The 13,171-nt window shown below is 34.4% G+C and overlaps 1 protein-coding gene across 9 annotated transcripts in view; it reads right to left on the bottom strand.

Annotated features, from left to right (window-relative positions):
* The window catches only part of NBEA (neurobeachin), an 829,579-nt gene that overhangs the window by 122,797 nt on the left and 693,611 nt on the right, over positions 1 to 13,171 (bottom strand). For all 9 annotated transcript variants that reach the window (XM_056794740.1, XM_056794741.1, XM_056794743.1 and 6 more), the window contains 3 exons: positions 8,085 to 8,202; positions 7,713 to 7,815; positions 5,486 to 5,601 (listed from right to left, as the gene is read on the bottom strand). In XM_056794740.1, coding sequence (XP_056650718.1) covers positions 5,486 to 5,601; positions 7,713 to 7,815; positions 8,085 to 8,202 — 337 coding nt within the window. The remainder of the gene's footprint in view (positions 1 to 5,485; positions 5,602 to 7,712; positions 7,816 to 8,084; positions 8,203 to 13,171) is intronic.

Raw genomic sequence — 13,171 nt, 5'->3', positions numbered from 1 at the left:
CCTTCATCAGAAGCTAGAGAACAACTCCCAGAAGACCCTGACCAAGTTTCAGAACTTTGCCTGCTGTTTCTCCTTCCAAGTTCTCAGCTCATGCCCAGGACTCTGCTTTGCCTACAGTCTCAGAAATACCTTTCTTAAAGTTTCTTATCTTATGTGGTAGAGGCATGCATGCAATAAGACAAGAAGCTGGAGATTGATCATCTGTCAGTCAAATGAACATTCCATTTGGAATGTTACTGGGAAACAGTTGGAGGCAAGAGCCAACAGTTTGACTGGATTTAAGGTCTTTGGCTGATGGTGGTGACTGAAGCTGAAGGTCTTTTGGCTTTGGCTGATTCAAAGGAAGAAGAAAGACAGTAGTCCTCATATATCTCTCTGACTAGTTCTGTTTCATGCCAGTGACTGAATTGCCATTTCTCTCAATATCCTCCAACCTAGACTCACTGTAGAGAATAGGGAAAACCCTATTCCTCTTACCTCCATCCTCCACCCTTATCCTGTCTTCCCCAAATAAACCCCTTGTTTGACAAAGAAGATTAAGAACTATTTCATTAAAACCTCATAGCTCTCACCGAGTGACTTGAAGGAGACTGAATGAAGAAGGGGGGAGGGGAAGCTGAAAGTCTTCTGAAGAGGGAGGAAAAGGGAGGAGGTTAGGCAAAAAAGATAACTACCTGATCCATTAGTTATCTAGTGTCCATCAAAATACACCCTCAAATGTCATCTATTACACTTATCAATACTTAATCAATATCCTTATTATAGTGCCTTGGTAAATGGTAGAAAATGTTGGTCTATGCCTAATTTCGGCTAAACTGCTTTCCAGTTTTCCCAGCAGTTTTTGTTGAATAGTGAATCCTTGTCCCCAAAGCTTGGATCTTTGGGTTCATTAAATAATAGATTACTGTAGTTTTTTACTTTTGTATATTGTATACTTAATCTATTCTACTGATCAACCATTACAACTTTCTGGTAATTTAGGTTGCCTTCATTCACCTTTATTTCCCTACTGATTCCTGCTGGGTTTTGTTGGTAATAAATTGAAAATGCTGCTAATATATGTTGACTTATTTTATAAACTGCAACTGTGCTAAAGTTGTTACTGTTTTTTTAGTTGATGTTCTAGAGTCCTCTAAGTATCCCATCATATCATCTGTAAAAAGTGATAGTTTTGTTTCCCTGTTCTTATTGCTATTCCCTCAATTTTTTTTCTCTTTTTGCTATAACTAGTAATTCTAATATAATACAGAATAATAATGGTGATAATGTACATCCTTGCTTTTGGTGATAATGTACATCCTTGCTTTACCCCAATCTTATTGGGAAGGCTTCTCGTTTATCCCTATTACAGATAATGCTTCCTCTTGGTATTAGATAGATATTACTTAGCATTTTAAGAAAAGCCCTATTTATTTCTAAGCTTCCTACCGTTTTTAAAAGAAATAAATGTTGTATCTTGTCAAAAACCTTTTCTGCATCAATATAATTGCATAAATTCTGTTGTTTTTTGTTATTGATATGGTCATTGGTGCTGACAGTTTTCCTAATTTTGAACTAGTTGGGGATTTCTGCTATAAATCATATCTTAGTCAGGGTATTATTAAAGCCATCACTCAAAGAGGTAATAAGGATGGCATAATGTGAACTGAAACTTCTATTTAAGAATTTAATGTCATAGAAAGTATTTAGAGTGTTTGAGTAATTGTTATATGGCTAGTTATCATAGTTAACCTAATCTGCCATAAAAGAACAATAATCCAGCAGATCAAATACAATTAATAGGTAGAATGCATTGCCTGTAGCAATGTAATGATTTTGTTTTTCATGATATATTAATCAATATATTGGGGAAACAATTTGCATATTGTTAAAGTCAATTGGAAGGTCATACAAAAAGTCTCTACAATCAGATAACTGTTGATGTATGTACTATGGGATTAAATCCTAAATCTACCATTGTAAAATTGCAACAAATAAATAACTTAATTCCATTTTTCTTGTTTAATTTATTTAACATTAATCCCAATATAAGCTCTCAATTACAACTTTCACTGTTCCTTGAACATGTTATATTATTGCCATCTTTGTACTTTTTCCTTATACTGCTTGGAATGTATTCTCCACTAATCTAAGATCTACACTTAGCTCTGGAACTTCTGCTTTGGGGCCTATATTATCTCTATTAGAAAATACATTACCACTAATTAACAGTCTACTCTAACCTATCTTCCTGCCATTCACCCTGTTGCTGCATGCATCCATCCCATGTAACACCTCTCTTCCTCTAGACCCACTCATTTGTACCTGCCTTTTCTCTGGAGAGCCATAATCAAATTATTATTGCCATTTATCCTGAAAAGGGAATATCCATCAGCTCTCCTACTGCTCTATACATGGGTTCTAGATCAGAATACCCTTTCTTGGCTATGACTTCTCTTATTCAAGGTGTTCCAAAAATCTTAGTTCAGGTTTAAGCTTTAATAACCATTATTATAAGTATGTATAATATATTTATTGAACTATATAAGTATATACAATATATATATATATATATCATGAATATAAATATCTCAAAGCCTGATAATGATTTTTACATTTCTATACTCAGTGCTTAGCATAGTACTTAGCACATGGTAACAGCTTAATAAATACCTTTTCATTCCTTTATATCCTTAAAGATATATCTCAAATCCCATTTCTTTACAGAGTCCTTCTCAACTATTTCAGCATATTCATTTGTCATTTCTCTAACTCCCATAGCATTTCTCTCTCTATACCACCCCTTCATAAGCACTGTTTAACTTCTCCAACTAAATTGCAATCTCCTTGAAGCTATAGGCTATGTCTCATATTTCTTAGTATAGCTCATAACACCTAGTACTTTCCTTTGCATTTTTCCCTTACTTGCTACTATTTCAGTTTATGTCTTCATTATCCTATACTACTTGAAATAATCTCTCATTTACTTTCTCAGATTAGCCTCTCTTTGTAGACATTTTTGGAAGAATAGTCTCTCCCAAACACTGCTCTGTATATACTAACACACATACAGATAGGGATTAGGATCGATGATTAGGATTTGTCATCTTATTAATATAGTAACTCTCAGATGAGGAAACTCTTTCAGCCAAAGTAGGTCAGCAACTTCTCTGTAATTTATTACCTCAAGGAGTTACCTAAAACACAGAAGAATGGTGACTTGTCTATTGCCCCAACCTTTAGCAACCAGCACCCTGATTAGTTAGTAGCCATCAACATTAAGACAAGGCCCTTCATCAGCAAATGGATTATAATTCAAAGAAGGTTCAGATGATGATTAGGATTTTTTAATTAATAAAGTATTTTAATTAAGGGATGTTCATTATTTTAGATGTAATACTATTTCACTTTTAATAGACTATAGTATAGTGTAAACATAATTTTTAGATGTACTGGGAAAACAAAAATTCACGTGATTCCTTTATTGTAATTTTCACTTTACTACAATGGTCTAGAATCGAACCCACAATATCTCTGAGGTATACCCATATTAAAAAATATGTATATGTGTGAGCACATATCACACACATATACATACATATATGTGTACGTATATATACATAACTATACATAATGATACAACTACAGAGTAAGGTTCTTTGGGCAAGCAACTATGTTTTGCATCTTTTTATACTTCACTTTTAAACACATCTTATACTCTTGAACTAGAAAGTTAAAGTACCATACATTAACAATTTGTTTCCTCCAAAAGAAATACAAATTTCTTTGGTCCAAGAGAGAGAATATATAAGGTTTTAAGTTTTTAATTCCCAAAAGACAAAATTAAGGCAAAGATAATTTTATAATGTAGTCAATGTATTCATGATTTATTTCCTGATCTTTTCATAAAAGTTCACATCTGTGTTATAATTAAGTTGGACTTAATAGTTAATACAAAGTGTCAAGTAATTTGAACTCATGCATGATTATTTAATTGTAACTAAAACTTTGCCTAGTATCACAAAGCTAGTAAGATTGTGGTAAAATTTAAACTCAAGTCTTCAAGTCCTACATATTCTACCATATAGCACTTAGCTTCCTCTCATATGCTATTAAGTATGTTAAAATATAAAAAAGAAATTACTTGAAGTAGCCTAATATCACCTCTAATACCAATGTCAGCAAAGTAGTTTCTTCCTTTGTACAAAATAAAATTGCTGCAGGATTTTGTAGATTCAAAATAACATCACGAAAAGCACGAATATAATACATACTGAAAATATATGCTATTTGATTAATAATTGTTCAATATTATTGACTGCCATGCCCCTCATGCCTCATTTAAAAAAATAGATTTAGTTTGCAGGGAAAATTCCCTGTATCTAAAGGAGTTATTTTTTATTTTTCATTTCATTTTTCAGTTGTTAATTTTTCCAAATGCCAAGTTTGAAGTGATCAATGCCAGGTAGACAAAACCTTAGTTATATTAATAAAATGCAAGAAGTAAAAGACACTGATTTAGAAGTAATAAGACCAATCTTCCATTACTAATGTGTAACACCTGAGTAAAAAAATTTCAACTGGGTTATATTAGCTACTTTTTTGATTAGCTACAGAGATCTCTGGAATTATCCTGAAAAAAAATATAAGAGAGATAGTCCTATTACCAGGGCACTATAGTACTCCCACCTCAGAGAACTGGGATTACTTGGTCTACAGATCAAGTTAAAGATGATCATTTTCCCCCACAATAAGAGTGACTTCCCATTGCTCTGGGAATCTTTATATGTTTAATGAATTGTATAGTAATAAGAGTCTAAGTTTTTTTTTATCCACAAATCAAACTAAAATCATTTATCTCTATTTGATCCTATAATTTAGAAATAACAAGAAAAAGCGGAGAAGCCTCACATATATGCTTAATTAGTGATATTCACTGGATGAGCAAAAATACCACATTTCATTTCATTCAAAGGAAATATCCTTTTCATTTGCAAATAATACTGCCTGTGCTGATGACAGTTATTCATTATTTGAAATATCTAATCTGATTTATATTTTATTTTGAAGGTCTGAAGAAGAAAAAATGTAGTAACCCAATCATGCCACAATCTAGATGACATCTGTACTAGGCAGAATACTGTAGTTATTCTCCTGTCTAGTTGCTGTTGCTAAAAATGACGAAGTAGTGAAATTATATTTTCCCATTATTATTTGTAGACACTCCTATGCAAAGGTTTGTTGACTCTAATAAAGCTTCAGACAAAGCTGTCAGAAATGGAAATGGCAGAAAGAGAGCAAAGAACAGTCTCTTCATCAATAAAAAATATAAAATTTAGGTGCTAGACTGTGCATTTTCTGAAAAAACTTAATACAATTGCTTCACAATCTAGCATAACATTGTAGACAAACTTGAAAGATAAAAATGTATTCTATCACTGATGGTGGTGATGATTTTGACCAATATTAACATACTTATGAGGAATTAAAGAGTCAGATACCTTACCTGCTATGGTATTGAGGAACATTAAATATTCAAAGTTAGAGATCTCTCGTCTTTGCCAACGTTGTGTCATGTTAGAAGATTTATAAAGTTGTCGGGGAGTGGCCAAGGATATTCTCCTAGTAATGAAATACAAATTAGATACTTTGAAGCCACAAGTATTTTCAAATCAAAATGCACTAAATTGTCTGATATGTACATATTAATAATTTCAATGACAATTATTAGAGAACTTAGTAATTTTTCAACTATTTTTATCAATAATAATTATACTTAAAAATAAATTCCAGATTTGACTAATATCTAAAAGGTTTATAACTGAGAAGATGGTATTTTAAATTTCACATGATAGATACTATTCATTTTAAAAGTAATTCTATTTCATGCTTGTAACATACTGTAGTCGAAAACATGGGTCTTTTAAAAAGTTAAAAATCAGAAGATGGCTTAGCAGAATCATCTTAACAATAATATATAGTTAAGGAAATTGTCTCAAAGTCATTAGTCAATAAAAAATAAGTTTGCTTTCCAGTGTTTCAGTTTATAAATAAAAATAGTTGCCACTGTCCTGCTCCATTCTTCTCCATCAACATCTCCAATATTCTTTTTAATCTATTAGAAGCAGCTAGGTTGAAGAAGCAATGGATAGAATGTTGGGCCTGGAGTCAGAAAGGTCAGAGTTTAAATCCAGCCTCAGATACTTTCTAGCTGTTTCATATCTCAGGTAAATCACTTAACCTTTATTTTCCACAATTTATTTTTCAGGCTATAATTTGTGTGTGTATATATGAATATGAAAGGCCCTCCAAAATTATCCTTGATCTCTTGTTCTCTTCATTTCTTGAATTGGCATTTTTTCACTCCCGTGTTTTCAGTAATGACCTCTGTTTCTGTCGACCTTCCTTCTGAGCTTCAGATCCATATCTTTAACTCTCTTCTGGGCATGTTCTCATGAATATCCTACTGCTATCTCAACCTCAATGTCTCCAAAACTGAGCCTGTTACCTTCCACCTTAAATCTGGAGTAAGGAAGATCTGAGTTCTAATCCAGACCCAGATACTTACTAGCTGTGTGACCTTTTTCAAGGCACTTAACCTTTATTTTCTAAGCACTAGCTAAGCACTTTACAAGTATTATCTCATCTGAACCTCACAGTGCCAAGTGCCTTTATCTTTCCAGCTTTCTTTGATGTACTATCTTCCCTTTTTGGAATGTAAGCTCTTTGAGGACAAGGATTCTTTCTTTCTATTTGCATTTGTATTCATAGAGTTTAACAAAGTGCCTGGCACTTAGTCAGCATTTAATAAATGCCTTTAAACTTTATTTGACTAGAGTACAGGACCTCATTACTGTATATCTAGCCTCCTACTTATAGTTTCCTAATTAGATACTCTTTCACCTCACATAGTACCTAGCACAAAATAGGAGCTTAATATATGCTTGCTGACTGATTGACTCCCTCTTTGCTTCTATCAATTATTTACACTATCATAGTATCTCCCAAATAAAGTTAAAATCCCTTTTCCTGGGATTTGAGGCTTTCCACATTTTAGAGTCATGTAGCCCTGACCTTATCTCATAGAACTCCCATTCATGTACTTATGTTTCAACCAAACTGGATTACTATCTATCACCCAAACATTTCTGCTTTCATGATTTTATTTGCTCTGTTGCTTGTGCCTACTGTGTTCTGCTTCCTTTCTATATAATGAATTTCTATGCAACCTTTAAAGACCAAGTCTAAAGTCACATCTTTTATAAAGCTTTCCCTGAACTCCAGCCCTTGATGATAATGAATTTCCTTTTAAGACATCACAAAGCACTTTGCTTTATACCACTGCATGCATTTAGCATTTATATTGTTTATTAAAAATTATATGCATTAGTATCTTTTGTATTCTATTAGAATATCAATTCAAGACAGCAGGCATGGGGTTTTACATGAACTTTATATCTCTTCTAGTGCTATACATATAAAGTGCATTTAACATATATTTAATTGACTTTAGTGTAAAACTATATCTAATTTTTCTTATTAAATAAATTTTATTTCAAAGATACAGTTTGTATTTGAAGAAATATATTTTCCTACAAATAATATACAAATAGAAGTATATTCCTTGAAGTAAACATAACTTATTAATCATACTGGTATAATTATTCTATAGTTATCATATTGAATATCAAATATGTTAAGAAAACACAAAACACTTGTAACATGGTAGTTACCTGGCTTGTGGCAAACCATAGCTGGTTCCTACACCAACCCGAGGCAAGCTGTACACAACTTTTTTTACTGTTGCTTGGTCAGGAAAATTGAACATTACTGAGGCTGTTTGAGAAGAGAAAACATTATTTAGAAAAGAAGAAAAGCACAAAACATATGAGACAATTTTCAAGTATTTGTTGTTATTGTTCTGTTATAGCAATGCATTATCTTATAAAAAACTAAATTTATACTCTATTCAGAAAGTGGTTGAGTTGGAACTCAGAACTTTTTTTCTGATATGAGGACAAATGAAAGAAAAAGAATCAAGAAAATTTTCAAACAATGTTCAAGAATTATGAGCATAATTTCCTTTGAAATATTTAAAGACATACTTCTGTTTGCCATAAACACTTCCAGAGCAGTGTTTTGGAGAAGATAGCGTCTTGAAAATACAGCTCGAATCTCGCTGAACATCCATTTTCCATGAAGTCCCTCTGTGTATGCAAGAACCTAAAATAAAATATTAAAGTCACTATATCTATGCAATTATGACTAGTTTTTATTGTTTTATTTTTATCTCTTAATTTCAGTACAAATAAGTCAGAGATTATCAGCTTGAACAATGACAGTCTAACAACATCACTAAACATCTAATACTTCTTTACAAAAAAGGCTCAACTTTCTTGTTTTTAAGAATATCGTTGCTTAGGAAATGAAAGTAGATATAGGTTAAGTTGCTAGTGATTAAGTAGCTTAGACAATATTTAGGTATAAATATCTTCACTATATAAGCACTATTAACATAACTTCTAAAAATGGAGGCATAAGAAATAGTGAAGTGAAAAATCATATCAGAATAAACTATCAATATGTAGAACAGGATAATGTCTTTTTTTGGGGGGAGTTGGTATTTGATATATGGACCACAAAATGAACCTATCCATGACCTCTGGCATAAAAATGTATTCTTTCAGCTGGCAAAAAAAAAAAAGGAATACTGTCCCCAGGCCTTCTTAGAGAAGAGTCAGGACACACAGCAAGATGGTGGTTTTACAAAGCAGAGGGTTGGTCAACAGAGACAAAGGTTACCCTGGACAGGAACAGAGTCAGAAAACTAGGCATAGAAATAGAAGATTAAAACAAGAGGCTGAAGACTACAGGATTCAGAGGCAGAAGGATGCTGAAAAATGATTTTACAGATGAAAGAAACTGAGGCATAGAGACTAAATGACCTGATCATAACTATAAAGATCTGGTCTAGGATCAGGCAGACATTTCATGTGTATACATGGAATGTAAGTGGGGTCTGAGGTTATGAAAGAGTACAAAACAATTGGTTACATTTTCCAATTTTAGAGATGTATGTATGTGTGTGTTTTAACACCTCAGCCTGAAAGATCAGACCTCACCTATTTTTATAGACTGAGAAAAGAATAGGCAGCCACTCCAGATTATATTACCATACCTTTAGAGTCATAAATCAGCTGAAAGGTTTAGATAATGCAAAACCATAATGCAGTTATAAATTTTTTTAATTTGGTAAAATAAAATATCATGTCTAGCTAGTCAATCCAAGGCATCAATCATGCACAAGTCAAAATCAGTCAAGATTCCTTGAAAGACATAGAAATAGACAATAGAAATAACTGGTTTCATACCCCTTTGAAGTATAAACCAGGAGATACATACTTGAAAAAAGCATTCACCAACCTTTACAGCAGCATAGTGAAATAAAATAGTAAGCTGAGGAAACCTATTTCTTATTGAGAGAGTGAGGTAAACTGAGGGGAAACTGTTGTTCTCTGGCTTGTGACTTGAGAGAGCTGCTACAGGGACCTGAAACTGCTTGGTAGTAATGGATGTAGAAATGAGAAATGCTGGGGGATGCCACCACACAGGGATGCTGGTACACTGAAGACACTGTTCTGGGGTTTACTCTGGGGTTTGCCTACTGGTCCCTACTGATTGCTAATGGATCAATCTATTTCCTAACCCCCTTCCTCCCTCACTCCCTCCCTTAACCAACCTCTCCCTTTTGCCTCCCTCACCTCCCAAATCTTCTTGAAGCCTTTGTTTCTTCCCTCCCTCCTGAGTGAACTATAAAGATACTCCAGTTGCTTTCTCAGTCAGGGGGTTTATTGGGGTAACAGGATGGGAAACTGAGGTAAGAGGTATGAGGGTTTCCCTAGACTACGGGGATAATTTTAGAAAGTTTTGAGGAAGTATTCCAGACAGTTAGGGAGATGGAAGACAACTGTTTGAATCTTCTTTCTTCTTTACCAAGAAAATCTCTTCAGTGTCAACTTCAACTGCTCAGAACCAGAGAACCCCTCCCCCCCAACAAAAAAACAAAAACAAAAACAAATCAGCTTCACAAAGGTCTTTCAGCCAGCCTCAAACTTCCAGGGAGCGAGAGAGTGACCTCCAGTCAGAGACACAGAGACCAAAAGCCAAGTTTCTATTCTCAGTGTGGCCAGCAAAAGCCCCCAACTGCCCCTCCTGGGAACATTCCATTGGAATACTCTCTTGACTGACATCTAGAGCTAGATCTCCAGCCCTGCATCTCATTCCACAAGTCCTGCAAAACCTCTCTCTCTCTTCATGTCTCTGCCACAATAGTCTGGAGAGGGCTAACATGATGCTTTCATTTGCAAATAAATGATATTGTACTCATTGTATTAAGCCCTAGAATACTGCAGAGTCCTCTAAATGAGGTCCATGATCACTAAAAGAGTTAAACCTATCTGTAGAAGAAATGTAAAGTAGATGAAGAAAGCCTAAAATCAAGATGATGATATGCATTTGAATGTACAATCCAGAGTGTTTCTCCATTGTTTCACAGATATTAGGGTAGACATTGTAAAGAAGCAATGATCTGAGCTCAGAAAGAGAAGAAAGGGTAGAATTCTTTAAATGATCTGAAACTCTTTCCTGAAACAAGAGCAAATCTCTTCTGAGATTCTTTTTGGTGATGGCTAAGTTTTGAAATACTACCCATTCAGAAATTGAAGTTGAGTCTTAATCAAACAAAAATGGAAAGAAGCACAGAACAAATGAGAAATTATGCAGGAAGAATGTTGTAGAAATTAATGTACTTATTTCTATGCCTCCTACCTTTTAGCAGAGAGGAGGTGGACCATGCAGTATGAGTGGAATGAGGTAAACATTTTCAGATACATATACACTAATTTATTTTGCTTAACTCCTTAACAGTTCCTAGAACAATAGGTGCTTAATAAGGATTTTTTACATTCATTCATTCATAAAAAAGAAGGTTCTTTTTTGAGAGTGAAATAGAAGAGAGTAATTAGGAAGTGAAAGTGATGGGGAAAAAAAACCCATCAATATGATATTTTGATGTACCTGGCAGGAATGATCAGGAGACTCCTCATTTGAAGAAATTACAAAATATATGGGGCAGATAACAAAGGTGATCCAGTGTTATAGTCTTACATGAAAAGAAATATTCATACTTGCATTTTCACTTTGTTATCCCTTTAGGAAGGGAAGACACTGGTCAATTTATAGGGCAGCTAGTCATCGAATGGCCATATGATCAGACAGCTCCTGGTGGATTTCAAAAAGCAAAGAATTCTCTAATGAATGATTTGAGGCCACAGATGGGCTCTGTTGTTGGCTGAGAACAGGGCCAATGGTCAAAGAAAAATCCAGTTCTTTGGAGGAAACTTATCTCTTGGAAAATGAGCCCTGGTATGTAGGAGGTGAACTGAACAGAAGAAGAGGTCTACTTGTCCCTACTGAGTAAGTAACCTGTTCAACCAAGAATTCACCTAATAGAAGTCACATAATTATGAGAAGAGAAAGCATAGTGGCATCTTAAAGTACTTTAGGTATGTGACCACTTTTCCCATGGATACCTTTTGTACTTGTAGAAGTACCATGTTTATAGGGTATGTTTTATTAATATTGTTCACGCTATGCTATTTCAGTGAGGGTTTTTGCTTTGAACTGATGTCTATGAGGTAAATAGTAGAGGCAAGTACATAAGTGAGGGGTTCTTAAGTAAAGTTTTAGAAGTATGGACACACAGAGCACCTTGAACCAGGGGAAATTGTTCCCTGGGAGATTCAACGTGTGAGTATAAGTTGGGATAAGTAGGGTACCTTGGATAGTGTTGCACTGTGGGGGGCTCATTCAGTATGTGTTTGTGATATAATTTGTATTTGCTGGAATCCACATGAGAAAAATTATTTTTGTTTTGTTTTCAGATTGAAATGGGACAGTGTTCTAATAGAATTCAATTACAAGTCAGACCACATTCTTTGATATAATTTTTACAAGGATGAATGCCTATGTACTTAAAATCTGTTGTATTTCTGTGTCCATTGCAAGTACAGGGGCTGATTGTGAGCATCTCAGAATATTGGTACCTGGCAGAGCATTTATCGCACATTATTTTTTTCTGGAGGCAATTTGTGGATTCTTTCAATTGGCACTTTGTTTTGTGTATTTGGAAGTTCTAAGCAGTTGCCTTGTATTATTTTCTTCATTTTTGACTTGTGTTCTTCTGGGAATCTAATAATTGTTACATCTTTTTTAGACCAATATGTTTTGCTTATATGGAGATTATGCTTTCTCTCTCTCTCTCTCTCTCTCTCTCTGTCTCTCTCTCTCTCTCTCTCTCTCTCTCTCTCTCTCTCTCTCTCTCTCTCTCTCTCTCTCTCTCTCTCAAAAACAACAACAAAAAACCCTTACTTTCCATCTTAGAATCAATACTGTGTATTGGTTCCAAGGCAGAAGAGCAGTAAGGGCTAGGCAATGGGGGTTAAGTGATTGCTCAGGATCACTGAGGTCTAGGAACTATTAAGGAGTTAAGCAAAATAAATGAGTGCATATGTATCTGAAAATGTTTACCTCATTCCATTCATACTGGTATCTTTGGTATCTAGGATGGTAGATGGAGGGAAGTGACTGAGACCAGATTTGAACCTAGGACCCTCCCATCTCTAGGCCTGGTTCTCAATCCACTGATTCACCCAGCTGCCCTCCATGTTTTCTCATAACATGATCACTTTTTGCTTCTCTTCCTCCAGGTTGTTCTTCACTTGTGTTCTTTGCTTCCCCAATCAGTTGTTCCCTCTTGTTTCTTTGATACTATGGATTCCAGTTTTTCTGTTCTGTGGATAATCCTGACACGCAGGCCATAATTTTTGTTTCATAATTTTTTATTTCTCATTAAACACATTGAGTAATATCCTAGTGTGGTTCTATACTTTTTGAAAATTCACAGAGACTGTTGCCCTCATTGGGGTATTAGTTCAATTTCCTTTGTCTCACAACATTGATTCATAGATGTATGGGCTCCTTTAGCAGATCTGGAGGCCACATTTCCTCCTGTTATTAATATCTTCCCTACTGGTTTATATGTGCAAGGTCATTAACAGTGTTTTTTTTTCTTCCTCTTAAGAGGAAAATTTCAGGCTATTTTCCTTATCCTTAGGATATTGTTTTCCTTGAG

Source organism: Monodelphis domestica, chromosome 4, assembly GCF_027887165.1.
Source record: "Monodelphis domestica isolate mMonDom1 chromosome 4, mMonDom1.pri, whole genome shotgun sequence".
NCBI lineage: Eukaryota > Metazoa > Chordata > Mammalia > Didelphimorphia > Didelphidae > Monodelphis > Monodelphis domestica.
This window is presented reverse-complemented; position numbering and strand designations above follow the sequence as displayed.